This window comes from Podarcis tiliguerta (assembly GCF_965153285.1).
Source record: "Podarcis tiliguerta genome assembly, chromosome: 1".
In the NCBI taxonomy this organism is placed as follows: Eukaryota; Metazoa; Chordata; class Lepidosauria; order Squamata; family Lacertidae; genus Podarcis; species Podarcis tiliguerta.
In genome coordinates, this window is record NC_139534.1 from 87,522,833 (window position 1) to 87,548,110 (window position 25,278).

General features: G+C 41.4%; 2 protein-coding genes across 3 annotated transcripts; one reads left to right on the forward strand and one right to left on the reverse strand.

Annotated features, from left to right (window-relative positions):
• Window positions 1-1,282: 1,282 nt before the first annotated feature.
• On the reverse strand, window positions 1,283-11,267 carry ATP6V1D (ATPase H+ transporting V1 subunit D). The gene is made up of 9 exons (XM_083458123.1): window positions 11,050-11,267; window positions 8,394-8,511; window positions 8,118-8,197; window positions 7,125-7,192; window positions 6,325-6,369; window positions 5,304-5,407; window positions 4,357-4,423; window positions 3,557-3,635; window positions 1,283-1,943 (listed from the first exon to the last, which is right to left on the reverse strand). The coding sequence occupies exons 1-9, from the start codon at window positions 11,088-11,090 to the stop codon at window positions 1,802-1,804; spliced, it is 744 nt and encodes a 247-aa protein (XP_083314249.1). The 5' UTR covers window positions 11,091-11,267; the 3' UTR covers window positions 1,283-1,801.
• Window positions 11,268-11,401: 134 nt separating this feature from the next.
• Window positions 11,402-23,424, forward strand: EIF2S1 (eukaryotic translation initiation factor 2 subunit alpha). 2 transcript variants are annotated; one of them, XM_083457823.1, is made up of 9 exons: window positions 12,198-12,552; window positions 12,623-13,009; window positions 13,158-13,399; window positions 13,635-13,714; window positions 17,120-17,271; window positions 19,142-19,248; window positions 20,186-20,283; window positions 20,908-21,051; window positions 23,034-23,424. In XM_083457823.1, exons 2-9 carry the CDS (start codon window positions 12,942-12,944, stop codon window positions 23,157-23,159), a joined length of 1,017 nt encoding a protein of 338 aa, XP_083313949.1. In that variant the 5' UTR covers window positions 12,198-12,552; window positions 12,623-12,941; the 3' UTR covers window positions 23,160-23,424. The 2 variants fall into 2 exon arrangements, with proteins under 2 accessions (XP_083313950.1, XP_083313949.1); XM_083457824.1 differs by lacking the exon at window positions 12,623-13,009 and having other exon boundaries at window positions 11,402-12,471.
• The last annotated feature ends 1,854 nt before the right edge of the window (window positions 23,425-25,278 follow it).

A 25,278-nucleotide genomic window follows, 5' to 3' on the forward strand; every position in this document is an offset into this window, starting at 1 on the left:
GAGGGGAGAGGAGAACTTGTATGCGTCTTTTTTTGGAATTCACAACTCATTTTAAATGCCTTATTATATTATTTAGAATCACCCCTCCCACTTCTGGGTGTAGCACTGTTTTTGTTGCATGCAGAGCAGGGTTAATGAATCTCCAGACCACCAGAATTTCCAAGGTGGAACGCAAGGCCATTTCTCCCAACCCATGCCTAGTGTCTTATCAAGCTGATGGGGGGATTTCAGTCCTGCTCGGTGCTGTTTTGCTATGTTTGAAGGTGAAGAGAAGTATGGTGTACAAGGTAAATTGAAAGTATAACTCCAGTGACTCATTCTTGCTTCAGTAAACCAATACTAATGTTGCCTTACGCTTCTAAAATTGTAGACTTACCAGTTTAACCATTATTACAAGCTTATTTCAAGAGTGGAACTGTTCTAAGTTCCGTTAGGTCACCATTAGTTGCTGCTTTAAGTGCTGTGATAGTGATTTCCTTAACTGTTCACTAAGTGGATCAATTCTTTGCTGGTGTGGAACTTCATGAGTAGTCATGTCTGTCTCAAATCATTAGATGCTTCCAGACACTTGCTAGAATCAAGTTAAAAGTTTGGTTTCATCTTTTGGGAATCCCTATCCAGGCATCCTTCAGCTGCTGCACTATCTCAAGGAGCTAAACCACAACTACTCCCAAGAACTTCCCACATTCTTAATTCAGTAAGACTATGAATGCTAAATGCATGCAGCACAGGACACAACCATAGCTGTGTTAGGTAGGCAGCGCTGAGGAAACTATAAACCCCTATGGAGTAGAGAGAGGCTGGTGCCACCTATGGCAGCCCATATAAACACACCAGTTGCATAGGGAAATGGGTGCTCCTTTTCTGATAACAGCCCAAGGGCAAAAACACTATGTTCAACTCCTATTCCATTAAGAACAATAGCCTTGTACTGTATAGGATTACTTACCATATGGATGATAGGATTCCTGCTCCATGTTTGCAGTCATGGGATTGTTGTCTATCACATGACAGTGTATGTAGGACGATCCTAACATTGGCATGATATTATAACATGTTTTTCAGCCTGCTTGTTAGGGCCAGCTTTCTGTCAAATTGCAGGACAAGTAAGCATGCACTGAATAAGGGAGATTTTGACAAGAGGATGCCTTTTTCAGCTGCTTCAGAGTTCAAGTAACTATAGAATAGTTGTTCAGATGCAAAAGAGAAATCCTGTTCACTCAACTAGTTCCCACCTACCTATTTTGAAGATTTAATAGATGTTTTACAAAAATGACACAAGTTTAGACACAGGTTCCTTTACTGATTTTACAGCACAGATGAGTTGGCAAATACAACATAAAATGGAAACCATTCCTTCTTTCAGAAACAAAAAGATACAATGAGATCACACAGATTTTTTAAAAATTGCGTTTTGGAGAAAAAAGCCTGTTCATTTAATAAGTTATTACAGTTGCTGTCACTTGTGAACACAAAGCAGGTCAGAACAAGGAACTTTGCTCACAAGAATTTGGCAGTATGTGGGGGAAATGAAGTTAAGTACAGCTGAGAGAACAGCAGAAGCAGAAGTAACAACTAAATTAAATGGAGATATGTAGAACTGGAAATGTTTCTGCTCCATGCATGTGTTCAATGGACAAACCAGCTATTTTCCACAACAGAAAAAAAATCCTGGAATAAATCCAGACTGGATAGCACAGGCTAATACACCAAATGAAGAGCCACAAAAGCATCACAATGTGTCCAGAACTGTATCTCAAACTCACTGTTCTGAGTCCTGCATTGTAACAGATGTCCACAACTATTCAAAGAGAAGGTCCTCATCCTTTTCCTCCGCAAGCAAATTAGCAGGCTCGCGCAGCTGTCCAGCAGCCCTCTGCAACTCTTGCAATTTTTCATTCTTTTCTTTCAGTATCTTCTTCTTCTCCTGGATCTTCTTTAATCTACAAAGAAAAATAGTGCAAATTATTGTAAAGCCGGTGTGCAGATAGCAGGTCATTCCTACATTTCACACCCCACCCCGAAATGTGACACAGCCATTATCGGGATTTTATTTCGAATTTCACAAAGTTTGGGGAAAAGCTAGGGCTTCTCATTCCCTGCAATGGCTTGGTGCACCGAGTGCTTTCCCACGCACCAGAAGGAGAGGAAACTCAACTGTGTTGTTATGTGTGGGTGTCGCAGTCCCAGTGTGCCACCCCTTAGATGATAAATTGTTCCATTTGACACACTGCATTTGAAGGCTTTTGTAAACGTAAGTTAATATACATTTGTATTCTATTCCAATGAGAAATAGTTGACAGTTACAGGCAAGCAGCAGTGTTGGTGTGCCGTAGTCGAAACAAGTTTGTTATTGATATGAGCTTTCGTGTGCATGCACACTTCTTCAGATAAATGTGCATGCACACGAAAGCTCATACCAATAGCACACTTAGTTGGTCTCTAAGATGCTACTGGAAGGATTTTTTTTATTTTGTTTCAAATAGTTGACAGTAATGGGCCATCAATTCTGTGGAAATTTAAGGACAAAGGAGGTGGAGGTGTACTTTCCATTGTAGCTTTGAAACTTGTTTGCAGTTCTAATCACCTGCTTTCTTTTGGTACAATTATTTAAAAATTGAATTTCTTCCTAGAAAAAGTGAGGTTATTGCTTAGAGCAGGGGTAAGAAAAGGAACTGACTACCTGGTGTCCTCCAGATCTTTTGGAGCACAACTTCCATTAGTCCCAGCCAACCTGCCTGTGGGTTGATGGGAGATGTAGTCTAAAATATCTGGAGTACATCAGGTTAGCAAGGACTGTTGTGGGGGGGGGATCAGTATGAACTAGGCTGCACACTCGTACAGAGTGGAATCCAAGAAGGGGGAGGCCATTTTTGCTAACTCCTCCCTCGCTGCAGGTTACCACCCCAATAGACTCCACAGAGTTGTGAGACCTTGCAAAAAGAGGATGAAAACTGGTGGTGGAGCTGCAGGAAAAACATTGAGTGAGCAAAAATTCACTCCTTTTTGGTTAACAGAGGCATTCGTGGGCTCAAAAGACTCCATCCCAGGGCAGCTATTTGATTCCACTCACAGTGCTTAGAAGCAATTCCCAAGATCACAGAGGGCAAGAAAAGTGCAACTGTGATTCTGGAAAATGGTGTCAGCAGCCATTGGCTATACCCATATGCAACCCAGTTTACATTTTTATTTCTCCATATGATTCTGTTCCTGAGGATACTCAAAAGGAATCACTCGGGAGAAAAAATGCCGCCAATATATGTACGTGAACCATACCTTTAAAAAATATACAAATGTTCTTCATTTAAGGGTTTATAAACCTCTTCCCAACAAGTGTTTTTGAAATGGTCTACAACAACAACAATAATCAGCAGAGCCTCCTGCTAAAGCAAACTTTCCTGAAGCAACTCCAAGGTCTGAATAACCAGACTGGCATAATGACCTAGGCTGAAGGTCTTAAGACGTATTTTTCTTACCCCGCACTTAACATCTGCACAACACCAACAATATTTTCCAGATTCATAATTTCCTATTTTTAGATGGCCAAGTCACTCACCTGTAAAACTCCTCTCGCTCTCGCTCATCCAACTCAGTTATGATATAAGACAGTGTACGTTCAATCCTGGGAATGATCACTATAAAAAGAAATTGCTATTAGTAAGTATGATTCTATAAATACAAGAAGGACGCAGCCATGCAAAAATTAGTTATCCTGGCAATTGCCATCTATGTTTTTGAACATACATAGATATGTGTATAGTCTGATCTCCTGCCAAGGAGTGCCCAGGTTGTCAACCCTTGAGTTAGATGCATAGTTTGTTGTTTGGCACAGTAATTTAAGCAGGATGGCCAGAGTGTGACAGAGCAAAAGGAAAAATCCTTATAGTGATGTGGTGTTCCAGGGGCCACAAACAGTGGTGGTGGTGGGGAAAGGGTCATCTTAGAGAGAAGGTTCTTCTAGATTCTGACCTCTTCTAAGATAGTACTATGAAATGGGGCCTTGGAAAAGCCATCCATCAGCACAGCTCTGAATCACATCATGGTATTAGGATACATATTAGGAAGCTTCATTTACTACCCAGTTTATGGTGAGCAGTATTTTTTGGTTTTGCTCTCCATTTGGACCTGGTTCAGATGACACCCTAAGCCAAATGGACTGAGAAGGAGCAAAGCAGCTGCAATCTGAGAGCCCACATATTGCTCGCCCTGTTATGCAAACCAGCTCATTCACCATAGTTAGAACACACTGATGTTTTGGACTACAACTCCCATCCATCCCCAACAGTTGTAGTCCAAAACATCTGGAAGGTATCAGGCTGGACAAGACTAACTTAAGGATTATCTCCTTTGACTCACCATGCTCAATAGCATTCACACGCCTATTGGTTATTTTGATGGCTTCATCTAGTGTAACAAACGAAGTCTATAGAAAGGGAAAAGAATGAGCAGAAAATTAGATATTTGTGCAAAAAAGCATGATGCACTAACTCTTTGTACCTCAGTCCTGAGCAGAGACATGTCAGCAAATATATGGGACTTTTATTGCTAAGAAAGATAAATTGATCTGGCATCATGCAGGCTTGTCACTCACTTGGTATTTCACATGCAAGTTTCCCTAAATAGTTTTTATTGACAGCTCAGTCTTCCAAACTTACTAGCAGTTTGTTTTTTGCACCAGTCCAGTATTAGGGGATGGCAAAATAGAAACAGGCTGCCCACACTCCCAGTGCTGATTTACCCACATTCTAGTGTTAATTTGTAAGGTGGAAAGCGGGGTGTGTTGCTAATTCTTGCACAGGAAACTATAGCCAATATACTGTTAGTGGTGAAGGGGTTATTGTACAATGTGTACATCCACATTGTGAGCATCACAAAGTGAGCACACAAAGTTCTACCAGGCTGATAATTCAGATTCAGCAAATCAACAAAAAGACCCAGCTGTGTGCTCCTTTCAAAGAAGTTGAGAGAATAGCACAAACTTAGTACAACAAGGTGGGATTCTGTGCAAATGTCATCTCATCAGTGTTTTGGAAGCCAAATCCAAAGGCTGCAATCTAATTTCCCCTTAAACAAAAGCCATATAGCTACACCTACCCCCAAACCACTCCCTGGCACCACCATGCACCCCCGACCTCAGGTCGGAGCACAATATGCAGTTCCTCTTGTCCTCAAAGTATATCTTAGAAACAACTACAGATGATCAATTAGAAAAGGAAGCAGATACTTTAAAATGACCTCACAAAGAATTATTATATATACAGCCATACCAGAGGTCCTTTTAATAGTTTTCTTTCTTCACCTACCTGCAGAGAGGCCAATTCCACGAGGAGTTCTACTGCTTTGGCATAGTTCCTTTTCAGTTTGGCCAGCTGCTCCCCACCTCTGGCTAAACCAGTCAGCTCATAACCTGAAAGAATTCATCCAGAACATTTAGCAGCCTCATTAGCAACAAAAAAATCAGCCACCAAACAGGAAACTAAACCATCAGAATATTTACTATAGGGTGGAGTATGGTTCCAAGCATGAGACAGCTGCAAAGCCACTCATCTCAGCTGCCACTTCTAATATGGAAAATGCAAATAATTGTAAAGGGATATATCTGACAGTGTCAGGAGGACACTTGCAGAATGGGTTTCCACCAGCGTGATAGAATTTCCCCTTCCTCTCCAATCCCTGTACCCTCAAAGTCTGATCCACAGGGTTGGAGAACCCTCCAGAACAAATTTGGGAGTGGGGTGGAGGTAGGACTACAAAAGGAAGGGGAAGTTTCATCGCACAAGTGATATCGCCCAAAGAATACAATCTTGACCCTACTAAAGTAAACAGCATGAGTTCCCATAACATCCCAAAGCTCAGGATTGCATTTTAAAAGACACCATGTGGTCTTTCACGTGTTAACCTCTCCTCCAGTATATAAAAGCAACCCATGTTTTTTTAAAAATTGAGGGCTAGTCCCAGAGTGCTAGCGGAAGTCGGTGCAAGGGCTCCTGCTAGTGTAAAGGGGCTCCTCCCCCCCCAAAAAAAAACTGCCATAGAAAGCAGTGAGAACCCTCAGAGCAGCACACAGGGGCAGAGAGGGGGGTCGTTTCATCAGGCAAGCAGAAATACTTGCACTTGACAGAATGATCAGAATAGTGCAATGTCAAATTCTCCCCTAAACATTTACAGAGTTGTAAATAGTCCACATAACCATTGCTATTATATTATACTACAGGCCAGTTACAGAAGACGCAGTTTTCAAGGGTCTCAAACATGGCATATTAAAGCTAAGATCACATCAAAACCTCTTGAGATAAGGAAAAGAAAAGAAAAATCACTTCTTACTGTCTCCTCCTTCTTGGTAATGTTCAAAAACTGGCAGGGTCACACCTGTAAAAGATACACAGCAGGTTGTGCAATTAATGAATTCCACTTCCTAATTTCTATTCTGGCTGCCATCTTGTTCTCATAACGCTCATGGCCACACCCTTTGGGACCGAAAGCCAATTTGATTCTGGTTTATAGGGAGCACTTAAATCACAGTTTCGAAGTTCAGATGTAATGAGAAATGATGCCTTAAATGAACCAGAATACATCCTCTGAAGCTCAGTTTATAAAATGAGCCACATTTTAATAAAAACCCTGACAGACTGAAGTGTGCCCAGAGCAGGGCCAGCAGTAGTGTGAAAAGTCAGGAAACCATCCTATGAGCAACAGCTGAAAGAGCTGGGTATATGTAGGCTTAAGAAGAAGTACTTAAGGTGAGGCATGACAGGCTTCAAATATATGAAGGGCTGTCACAGAATATAGAACAGTTATTATCTATTGCTCCAAATTCAGAACAAACAAGTGAAAATGGCAGAGAAGCAGATTTTGGATAAACTTCCCCGTTTCAACAGTATCACAGACAACCTTGGGAAATGGTGGGCTCTCCAGTGCTGGAGGCATTTAAAGAGTGGCTGGATAGCAATTTATCAGATTCTGCATTGAACGGGAATTGGACTACGATAACCTTCAAAGTCCACTCCAACTATTTGATTCTACTATAAGCCGCACTAAACAATGTGGTAGTTTCTCAGTGACTTAAATAATTAAATAAATAGAATTAAAAATAATTATATCATGCGTAGCATAAAGATACACACCTGCTACATTGTCTTTCTTAGCTCTGATCTTGACCTGAGCTTTGTTCACATTCTGAATCACAGTTGTACTGCAGAAACAAATATGTATCAGTACGTATTCAATGGATTTGAGGAAGCAATTGCCAGTATATTTTCTTAGTTTTCATGAAGTATGTTTAATGCGAACACAGCAGCATACATAGAAATGTAAAACCTGGTCCTAGCACCTGCTGCACAATTCCATGTATGTTTTCTCAGAGCAAGTCTCACTTGTGAGGCTTAATCCCAGGACAGTATATACATAATACAACATCATGGTATCCTATAAAGCAGAAAAGTACTAGAGGTTCTGTTTTTCCCCAAATACAGTACTAAGCTGAATTAAAGGTTCCAACTCTTGAACCAATAAAAATGCACTGCTGTTTTTCTTATTCATAAATGTGATAACAGAAATGTTTTATATCTGTGAAATGGGACATTGCATTTTAAAATATCCCTACAATTTATTCCTAAAACGTTTCTGAAATCATGATTAGTGAACTGCCATTTTTATAACGTTCAAAGCAGTGACCACAGCAAACCATGCTGATCAGTCTTCAAAACATGCTCTGATGCGCTGTGGGCAATGCAGTGGTAATTTGTTTTAAAGAGTAATCGATGACTGCTACTGGAACACAAAGTCACAGAAACTCAAGGAGTCATTTGTCAACTAGAAGAAGCTAAAATATGAAGGTAGGTAGTAATATTTAGAACACTGCGGAGTCTATCACAACTTTAGTGTTATTCCCTGCCCTCATATTTTTCTTCTGCTCGTTTATCTTTGCAGACACTCTGGAAATATATTTAATTTCCTATGGGGTTTGCTTTCTACCTTTTCCTCTTATAGGATCTGCTGCAGAATTTTCATTTTTCTCCCAATCTCCCCCATAAACAGAAAGGAATGGTTCACCTCTTGAGAGAGGCCAAATGTCTCACACAGAAGTTCCCTCAACTACACCCATTTGTGAGGTTTACCTGAAGTCTCCAGCTGTGAACTTTGCCTCAGCAAGAGAAAAGGCTGCTTCTCTCATCACCTCACCCATCAACATCTTTGTCTGCAAACACAACCCAAAAAAAGGACATTTTCTGAAACCAATATACAGGTTACAATTGAGAGTTAAGTCAGGAATGGGCCTGTTTTGTTCTCGTTTTAAAAAGAGCAAAACTCGTTCCTGCTATTATAATGGTTCGTACATTGGAAATGCTTTAGCTTTATTTCACAGGTAAATTCAGTACATTAAAACACCCTACCTCAATAATTTTTTTAAGAATCTGCCGGAATCTCATAGTCAGAGCATCAGATTTCTTCTTCAAGAGGTTGCGACCTGTCTGGGCTCCTTTCAAACGGGCCTTCATGATGGTCTGAGCCCTGTCAAATTCAAAAAAGTGATAAATACTTTTGATCTTGCCACTGGAAATGATCTGGGGAAAAGAGAAGAGTGTTCCTGAAAAGGCACATTCCTAAAAACAAGAGGAAATATTCTTTGGCTCACAGAACTTGAACATACACTTACAACACATGTCTGACAGTCCAATCCTATGCTTGTTTACTTTGTAATAATACCTACTGTGCACTGAAGGGTACATCATAAAAGAGGTTTAAAGAATCTCTCAAGGCAAATCTTTAAAAATGTAGTATAAACACCAACAACTGGGAAACACTGGCCTACGAGCGTCCAATTGGAGAGCAGCCTTTACCAAAGGTGTCATGGACATTGAAGATGCTCGAACTCAGGACAAAAGGGGAAAACGAGCTAAGAGGAAGGCATGCTTGGCAAACCCTCACTACGATCAACTCCTGCCTGGAAACCTATGTCCCTACTGTGGAAGGATGTGTGGATCCAGAACTGCAATTCTAAACACGCTTGCATCCCCATACCAAATAAGCAAAGATGACAAACTCCAGTTTTATGGGGAGGCTGCAACAGAAGTGCTGCCAAGAGAACTTTAGAATTGGTTCACTCTGCCAAAAGAAGCTTAGCAACCTTTGTGTCTGAATTTTCACTTTTAGAAATATCGCAACCCTATTATAAGCTAAGTTCCTTACTGGAAACTCAAGAATTTGTTTTGCATTGTGAGCTGTCTCTTCTACCATTCAATGCAAACCAAATCACATCACATACCACTTTTCTCAATATGAAGTTCCAGGTAACGTATGAACAGCAGCATGGACAGAGGCAATCCTATGACAAATGGTGGATATTTGAAAACTGGCACATAATGAGACAACCACTGCAGGCCCTTGCCTCACTTTTATAATCGTAGCAAGAAGCAATAACATTGGCTTCACCTAATGGCTAGACACAACTTGCTTTCTACATGCTTGCAATTATCTCAAAGAATGGTAACAAGCAGCTGCCACACAGTAAACAATGGTCTGTGCTCACTCTATGGATTTGCCTGAATTCAATGGTTTTTGCCTGTTCAGTAATTGCTGTGTCCACCCATGATTCCCATGATCTCCAAGGAAAAGTAATTGGAAACATAACAACAAACTAATTTTTGGCAGTACTAGAAATACTGAATAAGGAGATTTCATGGCAATTCCTTAGAGAGTTTATAATACAGTATGTCTCCCAGGAACCGACTAAGCTGGAAAACAACTTGAGGAAGAGAACTGGAACTTCTTTAAATGAAGGGAAGGTCTGGTGTCCGTATTCCTGCACTGACTGGCTTGTACCACTGCCTCTCTATCTCAGACTAACTCATTTACTAGTTGGAACAAGATTCAGCAAAACTGTGTGTGGATATTAAACATGGCTCTGTTTACTATCAAGAATGCCATGCCAGATTCAGCAAACATACTGGAAATATGGCTGATCTATGTAAGGAGCAGGAATCTATACTCATAGTAAAAACTCTGCAAGGTGAAATTTAATGCATACCTGCCTAGAGAAAATTCCACTGAAATCAGTGGGACTTCCAAGTTAATACAACAGTATGGCAATGTGCGAAAATAAGAAACTGCCAAGCTAGGCACTAGAAGTACAATTAATTTTATGGCACTTAAAAGAAACAGAAGTCTTACAGCCTTCAAAACAAGAGTGCTCATGAGGAAACTCAGTTCTCCCTCTCAAAATTCAGTTTGAAAGCTGAACACAGTTGTTTGTTATTAAGAAGTTTCTATTTTGAAATTACTAAGGTTGCAATCTTGTGTACTAGAATAAGCTTTCTACTTTTGAGCATCATTTTGAGGCTTCACTTTCCTCTTTCCCCTCTTTTAGTACTGCCCCTTCCTACCATCCTCTGACTAGTAAAAAGTGTCTCTAATTCAAACATATTATTAATAATAGGAGACATTTCAAGCATTGCATAGTCAGATAAAATGACAACCTTGTTCCATAATTGTCAAAGACATCTGACCATATGACAAAGCATTTGCCATTTTAACCTGGAAACAACTCACATTTCACTTCCCCATTTTTTAAGCCTACAAGCCTGACTTGTCTGAATGGGGGGGGGGAGAGACTCTTACATGACAGGTAACCTCACCTTTTTATTCCAACGCATTCCTCCCACAACCCCTTGTAAATTTAACCAACGCCAATCAATACATTGGTGATAGTTATGGGATTCGAAACAGAATTTGACGAGTATCAAATTCTGCACCCCAAAGCGCTCTCCAAATTCAACGCGAACTGAAGCAATCCAAAATAGCTACCATTCTATTGGGCTCTTAAGGCCGCTGAAAACGGATCGCACCCTTCCACTGCGAATTACAAGGGTGAGAAAATGCACCCGCGTGACGGCGGCTAAAGGGTGTTTGTGGCTGATCCGTGGCAGCTTGAATTTGAGAGCTCAACACCCCCCAGCGCACAGTGTCCGGCTGTGGGGCCGCAGGGAAGGAACTGACCGCCCCCCCCCACCGCCCAAGGAAGGCCCCGAAAGGACCAGGAAGGCCACTCACATCCGCGAAGGGAAAACCTCGATCCTGTCTTTGCCTGACATCTTGTCCGGGGTGGTCGGAGGAGATTGCTCGGGAGACGCCGCTGGCTCCTTCGCTTCCTTCTCTCAGCTGGGCTCCCGCTCCTGTCACGTGACTACTCTTGGTTACCAAGGGCACCGCGGCCTCCAGTTCCGCTTCCAACCACGAAGCCCCGCCCTCCACGCCGCCCGTCACCGAGGAGGCACCTCCTGCTCGGCTCGTCTGAGCGCGTAGCCCGGCGGGCGCCGCGTCAAAAGGCATAGAGCCAGAATGCTAGACAGGAGAGCTTTGGCAAAAACTCTATGGTCCAAAGCCCTGACTTCCGAGATAAGTGCAACTGCGGAGGAACCGCCGACTGTACGTCGCAGAGAAACGGATCCAACAGAAGTGGCAATCCGCCACATGCTCTAATTCCCCATTGTGGCGCTGCTCTATCCCTTGGATTTTTAATGATACAATCCATTTATCCTTTGCCTTTGTTGTTGTACGTTAGGCTCACACAGGCGGTCCAAATTCCTTATTTGTTTGTTTGTTTGTTTGTTTGTTTGGTATCCTGGGGCAGAAGAGAGAGAGAGAGCTGTGCGGAGACCTCCACGAGCTGAGCTTAACCGTGGCTGCACAGTGTGCACATCAGCCGCTGCGATATCAGCAGTAACAGGAGTTGCTTCAGTTTCACAACCAGATCTTATTTCGTGTGCAAAATTTCGATTCCCCTTTCCCCGCTTTTAAGTATTTTTTTAAAAGGCACTGGACACAAGCCAAGATCCATTAAAACAAAAGTACAACTTAAAACCATTAAAGCAACAGTATAAAAGCAAAAGATTCAGAGGATTCAAATAAAACAGCGTCCAATATTATGGGTCAGCAGGGAGAGCTTGAGTAAAAAGAGATGTATTTGCTTTTTTAAGTTTTGAAATATTTAAATACGCAGCACCCTTGCATGCGATTTCTTTTTTTGGCGGCGGGGAGTTGGGGGTTGGAAAGCCAAACGAACCTCAGCTCCACCTCTAACTATGGTAAATGTACAATTCTGACTGCAACCTGAGAAATCCTTGCATTCTGCCTCGTCTTCCCAATACAAATAGCCGTTGTGACCATTCTACCCTTTTCTATCTCTATGCAGAGAAGTAATTCCGCTGCGGGCGGGAGGCGCTAATAAGGTTTGGCAGTCGTGTCGCGCGAGCCTTTCCTTCCCGCCCTCCCGTCTATCAGGGCAACCAAAGACTTATGGGAGCAGCTGGGTAGAAATGCTTCCGGCTACTTTCCCCGAAAATGCTTCCGGAAGAGGCGGGATGGCGGCTGCGCATTTTGAGGCGGGGTACACGCTGTGACCAGAGGCGGATACGAGCAGTCGGCCGAGACCCCAGCCCGGAGCGCAGAAAGCGCGGCCTGTGGAAGAGACAGGTAAGCAAGCGGCAGGAGGGCCGGCCGATCCGGGGCGGCCTACGAGCGGGAAGAGGGCTGCTCTGTGACCGACGCCCGGCCGCGGCGAGGGGGTGGGTGGGTGGGTGTCCTCCGTCCGCCATGCGGGAAACTCGCGGGGCGCGCCCGGCAGGCCGAGACGGAGCCTCCCCATCCCGTTCCTCGGCTGCCGCGCGAGGGGACCGCGGGGCCTCTTCCGACGCGAGGCATCGGCTTCCCGGCCGCGCTTCTCTTGGGACACAGGCCTCCCTCGGTGAGGTGCGGGTTATGTCACAAAAGGACACCCGTCCCCTCCTCACACGGCCGCGACGCCTCTCCTTAAGTTGCGCTTTGTCACACAGCCCCCACGTTTGGTGTTTCGGGGGGAGAACTAGTCAATAACCGTCCGGGGGGAAACTGGACGGAGAAAAACGAGAGGGTTTCATAGCGATGTAGTTGTTGCGGCGACCATAATGTCGGCCCAGAACACAGAGAGTGACAAGGAGGTTTCTAAGCAGCGTTCTGCAAACATGCGTGTCTGGTATGTTTTCCTTTTTTCTGCCAGTTGCAGGAAAATGGGAAATTTTTCCGATACCAGAACAGTCTAAATAGATGTTACTGTTCGCCGTATCATGATTCGGTTTGGGCTGTTACAAATGAATAAATTGTCTCTCGATATAATTTTGCAGGATGCCTGGACTAAGTTGTAGGTTTTACCAGCATAAATTTCCAGAAGTTGAAGATGTGGTCATGGTCAACGTCCGCTCCATTGCCGAAATGGGAGCCTATGTTAGCCTACTGGAATATAACAATATCGAGGGCATGATTCTGCTCAGTGAGTTGTCCAGAAGACGTATCCGTTCTATAAACAAACTCATTCGAATTGGAAGAAATGAATGTGTTGTTGTCATAAGGGTGGATAAAGAGAAAGGTAAGTTAAAATTCTAGAGTGTTATTTCAAATGCTGAGTATGCAGTCTAATGCATTCTGTCATAGCCTACCTGCAGCTGGCTTCTATATAGAAAAGTAAAGTGGGTTTGTAAAACTTTTCTTCCTGAAACAAGTGTTTTCTGCTGCCTTTAAGTAGATAAAAGTGGCATTTTTATGAGTTTAGAAGTTGTGTTGAATCCTCACTGTTTTGAGATATTTCATTTTGTATTAATTAGGTTATATTGACTTGTCAAAAAGAAGAGTCTCTCCAGAAGAGGCAATAAAATGTGAAGACAAATTCACCAAATCAAAAACAGTAAGTTACCATATTATTGGTTATTCTAGTACTTTGCAGAATGGAGTAGGTGTAAATTCTACTGGTAACTGTGTACATGATATTCTTATGTTTGAAAAAATGTACCTTGAGTTATTTTGCTTCATGATGCAGGTGGGGAAGCTGTAGCCCTCCAGATGTTAGAGTGCAGCTCTCATCATCCCTAGTCATTGACCATGCAGATGAGGGGTTAGGAATCTGACATCTGGAGCAAGGGTAGCCAGTGTATATGCTCCAGATGCTTCTGAACTCACATCAGCCACAGCTAGTATTGCCAGTGGTGATGGAAATTGTAGTCAGCTATACTGTGTGGGCACTGTGTTGCCAACCCTGATCTGCAGGGTCACAGGTTCCCCACCCCTGCAATGACAGTTTATGCAGTAGTGTTAATAATTGTTTAGAGTGTTTAGGACTGGCAAGAACTTTTCTAAGCCTGATTTAAATGAACAAGAGCATTGAGAAGAAATGTGATATATATTGTTCTGTATTACTGAAAATGCCTCTGAATTTACCTGCATGAAAGTGATTTTGTGTTGTCTGTTTCATCTCAGTTATTTATAAAAATTATATACCATTGTATCATAAAAATATACCAAATATACCACAGCAGTTTACAATATAAAAATATAAAACCTGACAGTGACATCAGAAAAAGTTAAAAACAAGTTAAAAGCAAAAAAGAAATTGAAAACCAACATCCATACACCATTGTGGGGGATGTACTCTTAATTGTCTTCATAGGTCTGGAGGAATAGATAAGTTTTCAGCAGGCATTTAGAAGTTGGCCAGATGGTGCCTGTTGAATCTCCATTGGTAAGACATTCCACTGGACTGATGCTAAAGGCTCGGTTTCTCATTCTTGTCAGGCACCAGGAGAAAGCATTTCTCTGTTACCAGGCTGTTGGTTGATTAATCATTCCATGGGCTTTTAAATGTGTTTGTGGGAGGGGAGTTATTGACTTGCTTTATTATTATGTTTTCTGTGTTCTCATTTTGTGTTTTTATGTTGTGAACTGCCTGTGAAGAGCGGTATACAAAATTAATAAATAATAATAATCTAGAACAGGTAACTTGCCAATTTCCTGAATATGGGAGTCACCCACCCAAAGAGCCTCCATCTCCCCAGGATTTAAACAGAGTTGATTGACTCTCATCCAGTCCATCACTGCATCCAGACACCAGTCCAAAACTTTCACAGGCTCTCCTGATTCAGATGCTAATGGAGAAATAGAACTGCGTGTCATCAACATACTGGTGACACCTCAATCCAGAATTTGATATAAAAAGAAATAGAAGGGACAGCCATAAACTTGATGTGTTAATTTGCATGAACACTGATATTTGTTGGACACATTTGTTTTTATATTGCATACAAATGCAAGTTGTAGTTCAATGTGCAATATACAGCATGACAATAAAAGTAAGAGAGTACTGGCTTCATTTCAGAATTTCATGAAGAATATTAAAAAAGCTGGCAAAATTTCAGTGTAGTGTGATAATATGATGCAGCTTTATAGTTGTTAGGTGGGTTAGCATGCTCTTCCGTGCAACCTTTTCCTACTGTTGAATGGTTTCTGCACCAAGATAAGCATTTGCAAGTGGTTTTGAATTTGAGTCTCAGTTGGATCTCCCACATTTGCAGTTTGCATTGCCCAAAAAGTTTGGGCAGTTGCCCTTGTGGGACAGTGCCAGTAGCAAGGATGGAGGATCCTAATCCAAATCCGGATGGAACAAAGGGCATCTACCTCTTTCACTCTCACACACACCAGGAGGCCAAAGCAGATTGGACTTCCAGCACCTGCAATTTTCTGCTTTCCCCACTTCTTCCTTTAGGCAGCACAGGGGGAGGGGGAGGGCCAAAGAGGAGAGGACCAGATGGCAAGCCTCAGAGGATCCCTTCTAGCCTAGAGGTTTTGTGTCCTTGGGGTACACTTGTTTTACTGTATTATACTACAATAAAATTAAAATAACTACACAGATTCTTATTTAAACATTTTTAGGAAAAGAAATCTTTAGTGGCCTCATTCACATTTCACAGTAAGCCAAACTATGACTTACTGGGAAGACACAAACATTCCAGAAAGGAGCTTGCACCCTCCTTGCTGCTCCTTGATATTTTTAGCATAGTGCAGCACTTATACCAGCATCTGACTTAGCTGAGATAACTATTAGATGGATTTGTAACTGGTTGACTGACCAAACCCACAGAGTGATCAATAATGGTTCATAATTGTCAAAAAAGGTGACAGGTGGAGTGCTGTAGGGTTCTTTCCTGAGCCCATTGTTGTTCAGCATCTTTATAAATGACTTGAATGAGGGTATTGAGGGGATGCTCATCAGATTTGCTGGTAACACCAAACTGGGAAGAGTAGCCAATGTCACAGAGGACCGAATCAGGATCCAAGATGACTGTAGTAGATTGGAGAACTGGGCCAAAACCAACAAAACACATTTCAATAGGGACAAATGTAAGCTGCTTCACTTAGGCAGGAAGAACCAGCTGCACTAGTATAAGATGGGAGACAGCTGGCTTGCCGGTAGTCCAGGTGAAAATGATTTGGGGGTCTTAGTAGGCCACAAGCTTAGCATGAGTCAACAGTATGATCCAGCTAAAAGAAACTAACGCTGTTCTAGGATGTATCAACAGAGATAAAATGTCCAGATCAAGGGAAGTAATAGTACTTTGTCCAAGCTGGAACATGTGCAGAGGAGGGCAACCAAGATGACCAAGGGTCCTGAAACCAAGCCTTATGAGGAATGGTTGAGGACATTGGGTATGTTTAGACTGGAAAAGAGGAGATAATACAGCCATCTTCAGATATCTAAAGGGCTGTCACATGAAAGATGGAGCAAGCTTGTTTACTCCTGCTCCAGAGGGTAGGACACAAACCAACAGAATCAAGTTACAAGAAAGGATATTCCGACTAAACATCAGGAAGATCTTTTTGACAGTAAGACCTGCTTGACAATGGAACACGTTCCCTATGGGACTCTATTTCTGTGGAGGTTTTTAAGCAATGGTTTGATATTCACTTGTCATGTATGCTTTAATTGAGATTCCTACATTCTAGATGACCCTCTGGGTATCTTCCAACTCTACAATACTATGAATCCTCCTTGGCCATGGTTAGCTGCTATGTAGAGCTAAAAGAACTGGGGCGGAGCAAAGTGGCTTGTGTTCTCCTTACCAGGGGCCAGCATCTTTGTGTTAATCCATGGTTTGACTTAGTGTTACGTGTGAAGGTAGCCAGTGTTTCTTTCAAAAAGGGTATTTTAATGTTCAAAATGCACAAGCAATTGTCACCCTTTTGTATTTTTTCATATGAATTATTCTCCACCTTGAAAGTAATTGTATGCATTTTTGAACATTTTCCTTGTTGTATGTAGGTTTACAGCATCCTTCGCCATGTTGCTGAGGTGTTGGAATACACAAAGGATGAACAGCTGGAGAGCCTGTTCCAGAGAACCGCTTGGGTATTTGATGACAAGTATAAAAGGCCTGGATATGGTGCATATGATGCTTTCAAGCATGCAGTGTCGTAAGTTCACTACTTTTCCAGCTTGTATTACCCCAATCACAAACGTTTCAGTGGGTTTAGTTTGTTATAAAATGTCATATGCAACAAACCTTCTTTGCCTGACTGATCACCAAATGTCAGTTCAGATACAGCTACTTTTGGTAATGTTTAGATTTTAATGAGGTTTAAGGGAAAATAAGAGGGACGCGGGTGGTGCTGTGGGTTAAACCACAGAGCCTAGGGCTTGCCGATCAGAAGGTCGATGGTTCGAATCCCCACGATGGGTTGAGCTCTGGTTGCTCGGTCCCTACTTCTGCCAACCTAGCAGTTTGAAAGCACGTCAAAGTGCAAGTAGATAAATAGGTACCGCTCCGGTGGGAAGGTAAACGGCGTTTCCATGCGCTGCTCTGGTTCGCCAGAAGCAGCTTAGTCATGCTGGTCACATGACCCGGAAGCTGTACGCTGGCTCCCTCAGCCAATAAAGCGACATGAGCCATGCAACCCCAGAGTCGGTCACAACTGGACCTAATGGTCAGGGGTCCCTTTACCTTTAAGGGAAAATAAATATTAAAGACTACAGAATAGCCTGCAGGACTACCTTTCTGCATTCATTTCTTGTTCATGCTTATTGCTATTGATGGAATGTTTCTTCATATTCAAACATGTTGCTGAGAAGGCTTTGCAAGAATCCTTCATTTCACTGGTCTATTTGAAATGGATTTGTTTTGTATCAAATTCATGTGGTCACATGAGCCCCTACCTGCAAACTGAATTAAGGCAGTTGAGATACCATAGAGCACTACAAACTTAACAGTCATAGCAGAATGTGCAGATGAAGTTAAGACTAATGATGCACAAGGTCTGCTTCTATGAGATTAGTATGTTTAAATAGCAAGTAGTTTACTCAGGAATAGGTTTGTGTTAGATTTTAAGTGCTTAGATAAATGATATATGTATGGAATTATATTTGGAAACATGTATAAAATTCAAAGTGTCTATTATGGTACAGGGAGGTTCTTTTGTAAAAATTCTGTTTTTATGGTATCTAACTCCCCGTTAGCCTTAATAAAATGTATACAGGGCATAGTAACGCTTGTTGAAGATGAAATTGACATAGCTGCAGTGCTTTTTTTGGGGGGGGGAGACACAAGGGTATGCATACCCCTAGACATTTTGTGAATCTAAGTTTGGCACCATTGAGGGGCAGTATTTCAATATGAGTAGGAAAAGAAGAGTACCCTTAAACTTTATTTTAGAAAAAAAGCATTGCATAGCTCAGATGTATTTAATATGTTCTGGTAATGGTCTGAAATAAAGAACACACTACTTCTCTATAATAAATTAAATATAAAATATAACTAGTTACAGTATACTACATCAGAGTCAGAGAACAAAGATTACAAGATAGTTGTTTCACTGAAAAATGGACTAATGTACTAGACTAATAAGTGCATGTACACAGTGATACCCTTATTAATAATATTATAAAATACAATTTTTAAAGGATGTAACAGTTTAAATTTATGTCAATAAAACAATTGTTATAAAATAGTAATTTGTGGGTTTTTATAAAAAAAATTCTCTTGAGAGAATGTAGACATACTTTTTGTTTACAATATTTAAAGTTATATTAAAAAGTTACATTTTGTAGTACTGCTTGGACAGTATTGTATTGTAAATTGTGCTTACAAATAAATGATGGCTTGAATGATTTAGGCCAGTACCTATTTCTTAACCATAGGCAGGAGAAAGACTGGAGAACATGTTCACGCAAATCCCTCCTGCTTTCCATTGTCAGTGTTGAGAAATGCCTCAGTGTTGGTCCTTTCTCTCCTATTAAAATGCATTTTAAGGAATGCTGGCAGGCTTACATTTATGGGTCTTTTACTAGGGATCCTGCAATCCTTGATGGACTGGATCTGACAGAAGATGAGAAGCGTGTGCTAATTGATAATATCAATAGGCGCCTGACACCACAAGCAGTCAAAATTCGAGCAGGTAAGTCCCCAGAACAGAACTGGTTGAAGAAACGAGGCTTGTTAATTTAGACTGAGCTTCTTATGGAAGAATATCCTACATGGATGAATAAAGATATGCTTGGTGAGTCCTACTTTGACAACAAGTTTTCTGCACATATGTTGTACAAAATGTTGTGAATGAGATCACACAAATAAGCTGTTTGACTGGATTCCTGTAAAACTACCTGAAGCTTGTCATTCCTTGCCTTTAGAGTTTATAGTTGTGAGTTACTTGAGCAATCTAACTAGTCATTTAACTTTTCATGTTTTTAACTTAGGACTTCCCTAAAGCTTCTTGAAGGAATATGACAGTCTCAGAGCTAATTATGCTATTATGCAAGATCAGGCTTGACCGCAGCAATACTAGTTGCATGTTATGAATCACTGGGGAGTGGTTGCAGGATTGTTGAGACTAATCCTGACATGTCTGCTAGCTCATAAAGTAGTGCTACACAGAAATTCTGTCTGAAGAATAAAACAAGTTAAAATGGGAAGCACAAGGGCTTTTTTGCATCTCTTTTATGACCATGTTGAACAGTGCAGGAACTAGGACAGAGCCCTGTGGCACCCAGTTTGACATGAAGTCATTCTCATTAGGCTTGGATATTCAGCCAGCTGTGGAACCATCTAACTAAAGTATTGTCATGTCCATAGTTTGCCATCCTGTTAACAAGATTGCTTTGCAAGAGTCTGTATGGACTGCGTGCACAGTGTTCTATTGATATATCAGACAAGACATGCCTTAGCTATAAAGTTGCACTGCACGTGTTCTGATTAGAGATAAATTTATGAGGGGGGTATTAAAATACAGAGGGCTGAGTAATAATAGAATAAATGACAGGTTTTAATCTCTGCCATCTTTCTTGGATAATATTTTATCTGTATTTTAACATAATTTGTCATTATGCCCCATTTAGATATTGAAGTTGCCTGTTATGGCTATGAGGGCATTGATGCAGTGAAAGAAGCTCTCAGAGCTGGCCTATGCTGTTCCACAGAAAGCATGCCTATCAAAGTAAGTGACAGCCAAGATGTGTGTTCTGGAAAACTGTGAATATGAGAAATTTGCAGCATCCTGCATCAGCTGTGACATTGGATGATACTTGCTTGTGGTTTTAACACACACATCCTTGATAGACCTCATGTAAATTGTGTGTATGATGGAGAAGGGTGGTGAGGTGAGGGAAATCCTCTCAGAGTAGTCCACTTGAAAGGAAATCTAATTATGACTTTGGGAATGTCCCCATTTTACTGGGTATTATGTTACAGACAACTCCCAATTTGTGCAGGGGTTGTATTCCGGATCGTCACTTGCGACAGCAGGGCGCATGTAAGCTTGCCCTGTTACGCCCTCTTCCATGTCTGACAACAGCGCCGCATGTACATTGAACACATGCAAAATAACTGTTGCCTGTATTTATTTCACATTGTTTCATTTTTACTATGAACCGTTTTCCGTTACTGGGGCGAAAATCGTTGCAAGAGAAAACAAGACACAGTTATGTCCTCTTTTGCTCATTACTCATTACTGTAATATCAAAGTAGCATTTTCCACACATCCTGGAAATCCCGTTTTTCTCTGTGGTGGTACAATATTTTTTCCAGACTTGTAGGCTTGTTTTTTGCACACCTTTTGTAGATTAATCTGATAGCTCCTCCTCGATATGTGATGACCACAACAACACTGGAGAGGACTGAAGGCCTTTCTGTCCTTAGCCAAGCCATGGCTGTTATCAAAGAAAAGATTGAAGAGAAAAGGGGAGTCTTCAATGTGCAGATGGAAGTAAGTATATTGCAGTCTCTTCTCCTAACCAGTGCTGCTTGCTAACCTCAAGACCACCTTCCTGCTCCTTCAAATTTCAGGGATTGTGGGTCTCAACTTTGGAGAAAGAAAGATACTCCCATCCAATCCACTATCTTGTGTTTATTTCACTTGTCACTTTTCACAAAAAAATCCTCCAAATGGCTTATAGACTTTAACTAAAATACAACATTTGAACTAGAATAATGATTCAAAACAAAATGCACATTTTAAAACCAGAATAGCAATACATTAATAGTGACCAAACACTCATTATAACTTAACAACAAATACTCCACAGTAGTTCAGGAATTGGTGACTTCAAGATTAGATTACTGCAGTGCACTCTGTGGCTTCCCTTGCCTTTGATCCAGTTTGTGCAGAATGCTGCAGCACAGTTATGGACAGGAGTGAGACCCTTTCAGCATATAGCACCCTAGAGATCTGCACCGGTTGCCATATCAGGCCAGGGTCAAGGTGTGTTGTGGTAGCTTGAGCTTCCAAAAAATTTACTTGTCCATTATTTTTAGTACTTGGACCATACTGTTAGTATCCTTATACCGTATCTGAACACCATCTTTTTGTGTACCCTGTACTTTGGTGCTGTGGGGAGGTGTCTTTCTTTAGGGATTCTTATTTAACCTTGGTCAGCCATACATTAGTCAGAACACTACAGCATCCTTCTCTCCCATCTTTCCACTTTCCTTCCGTTGCCCTGAAAAGTGGCTTACATGGGTCTGTAAGGACTGGGGAATAGTTTGCAAAGAAAGGTTATGTGAAGGTAAAGTAACCGGCTCTGCAGCTGACAGGTTTTCAGGTTGCTCATTTTGTCCAGCAGGGGGTATGGTTTCTTCACCGCAGTTGCCTTTGTTCCTAACTTTAGCATAGGAGCAGAAGCTGACATCTTAATAGAAAATATGCTAAAGGACTATTAAACACTAGCCGTATTTTCAGCACACAATTGATACTGAGCCTTCCATTTATTAGAAATGTCACTTCTTCTTATCTCAAGTAGAAAGATACAGTGGTAACTCGGGTTAAGAACTTAATTTGTTCTGGAGGTCCGTTCTTAACCTGAAACTGTTCTTAACCTGAAGCACCACTTTAGCTAATGGGGCCTCCCGCTGCCGCCACGCGATATCTGTTCTCATCCTGGAGCAAAGTTCTTAACCCGAGGTACTATTTCTGAGTTAGCGGAGTCTGTAACCTGAAGCATCTGTAAGCTGAGGTGCGACTGTACTGGAAACTGTATATGTAGAATGCCTATGAGTAAATCCTGCTTGCCTCCTGCAAACCTTGAAACCACACAACTGGCTGCTATTGGGAATTCAGCCCAAACGCTGATTCCAGGGGAAACTATACTCTCAGAGCACAATGCTCCATCGCAGGTATGATTTGGATTTAAAGTAGAGCACTTTTATGTCTTGTGAGAGAACTCCACTTAAGTTGTTGGGTAGTATCTCATATACTACCTCCAGGTTTAACCTGCTCAGCCAGTATAAAACATGAGTATTATTATATATTATTATAAACTGTCTCAAAGCAATTTGACAGAATAAAATACAACACAAAAAATGCTATTTAGTAGCGGCAACAGTTGGAAAAGGTACTGCAGGGAACTGGGTGGTGATCTTAAGACTACAATTGCAAACCAGGCAGCATGCTGCAAACTGAGCTGTAGTGAAACCTCCTTGAGGACTCAGGCCTGCACATAAGTGTTTGAGATGGAGCTTCGACAGCATCATTTGCAGGACATTATTACAAACTACTGCTGTTCATTGGTCTTGCAGCCTTTTGGCAATGTATCTAGCAGATTGATACATCATTGTTTTTAACATTTGGGCAAGTAAGCTGCCTTCACTCTAGTTGTGTGAAGCCTTTTTGATGCAAGCACATCTGTTTAACTGGTTTCTGGGTCACACTGAAAGATAACTTAAATGTTGATCATATTTGTGACGTTTCAGCCCAAGGTGGTTACTGACACTGATGAGACTGAGCTTGCAAGACAGCTGGAAAGATTGGAGCGTGAGAATGCTGAAGTGGATGGAGATGATGATGCCGAGGAGATGGAAGCAAAAACTGAAGACTAAATTGCATGGGATTAAAGAAAAGGGTTGCAGTTATACAAACAAACACCAGCCAGTGACAACACCTTTGAGTGATAAGGTGTCTTGATATTGAAAACTCCACAAGAAAAGACTTTAATATTTTCGAATTTTGATGAGACCAAATTTTGAAGAGCCAAGAAACCATCTGCTATCTGCTTCAAAAGTGCTGCTTAACTTCCTCAAAGGGAAGATGCTTCTCTCTGAAGATGTAATTCCCATCCCCACAATAAACCAGGCATTGTCTAAAGGTTGTATTTACTATCTTCATATCTAAAAAATCAAGATGGGCAACCATTCAGTATGTCTGGTAGTGAGGTTTCTGGAAATGAAACCAGTATTCCTCCGCAGACTGTACTCATGCAAATATTCAATAAATTTCTTGGATATTTATCTAGGTTTTTCTTCTTCCTCTTTTCACATTCTTAAGAGAGTTTTAATGCACATGGGGCAAAGGTCTTGCTGCTAAAGGCGATGAAAATCAAGTCAATTTAACTGCCAGTCCAGTCAGCTTCTGAATGTGGAATTGGGGAAGGGAGATGCAGAGGGCACAATTTTGTCCTTTGCCTGATGCAACAAAATGTCTTGGGCTAGCTCACAACCGCCCCAAGAAACATCAGGGACGTGATTCCTGCATTGCAGGTGGTTGAACTACGTGACACAACTCTACACGTCTAAGCTTCTGTGTTCATTGTCGTGCATCAGAAAATCCAGATACTCTGTTTACGGCTGTTGGGTTTAAGTGTTGCTACAGAAAGAAGGTATCTTAACTTACAAAATTTGAATGAGGTGGTAGGAATCCTGCCATTATTTTAAGTTAATCATTTGATGTTTAAGTGAAGGTATAAGGCCAATTTCTCATGTAGGGGTTCCCTTATTTCAGGAGAGGGGAAATGTAGGTAGTGAACATGCAAATTCAGCAGTATTATAGATTCAATATTGTAGGAACAATTTAGGAAGCATTGAGAAGTGCACACATGCTGCAGTGCACCTAAAAATTCTACAGAGATTACAATCACATGTTTCATTTTCACAGCAGCTTTTGGTGGAACAGAGAAATCCTGAGAATCTTCACGTGTAATTGTGTATTTCCCAGTAATCCCAACTGGGAGGAATGTCACTGGGGAAAATAGCCTTTTCTGCTCCTAGGGTAGAAAATGAAAATGGTATTCCAGTGTTGATGGAGACCTGTAGCTGATAAATTTAATGCTTAGGCCTATGGCACACAATACAAATACGGCTGCAAACTTTTCCCCACCAAAGGAAATCTTGAGGACCTCAGAAAAGTTCTGACAGAAATCTCAGACAGGTGACTTCTCACTTCTCCCTCTCTTGATGTGGGTGGTCTACAGGACAAAGAGCAAACACCTGGTTCTGATTAGATCCTGCAGCTATGTCTGTTTTCATGAGCCTGACATCACTGTCTGTGTTGAGTCTTACAAGCATACAGGCTTCTACCTGTCTTCTATGACATGAGGTTATGTTTACTACTAAATCTGGAGCTGCTTGTGATGACAAGTTAAGCAATGCTGAAAATCAGATCTCTGCTTTGAACTCTTACCTACACTCAAATATTCAGCCTCCACCTTGTTTGTGTGTGGAATGCTATAATATACATGGTAATGTGTGTGTTTTATATTGGTTACTTGAAACTCCAGGTGGCATACAGTAAGTCAATATAAAAAGATTAAAAAGCACAATAGTATAGTAAAGTTCAATACTAAAATCTGAAAGCAGCACAAAACAATATGAAAGCTAGAGCTACCTCATTAAAAACCATCACACAGCAGAGACTAGAAATAATTAGTATATATCAATCTTTAATTGTATTAATGATTCTAAATGTTATTTTCCCGCTCTCTTATCAATTGTCCCTTGGCTGTAACAACAGCCTCCTATAGCTAGGAAGGTCTGAGAGCTCTTAGGCATAACCTTAAGAGGGTTAAGACTCCTTGCACCACCACAACACCCCTTCTGAGTCCCTGGCATTCAAAACAAACCTATCTAGTCACTTCCTTTAATTGTGAAGATTTGTTCCTTACAGAAAACTTTCAGGACTTCAAACCTTCCCCCCCCCCCCCCCATGATTGTTTTGCTGTATTGA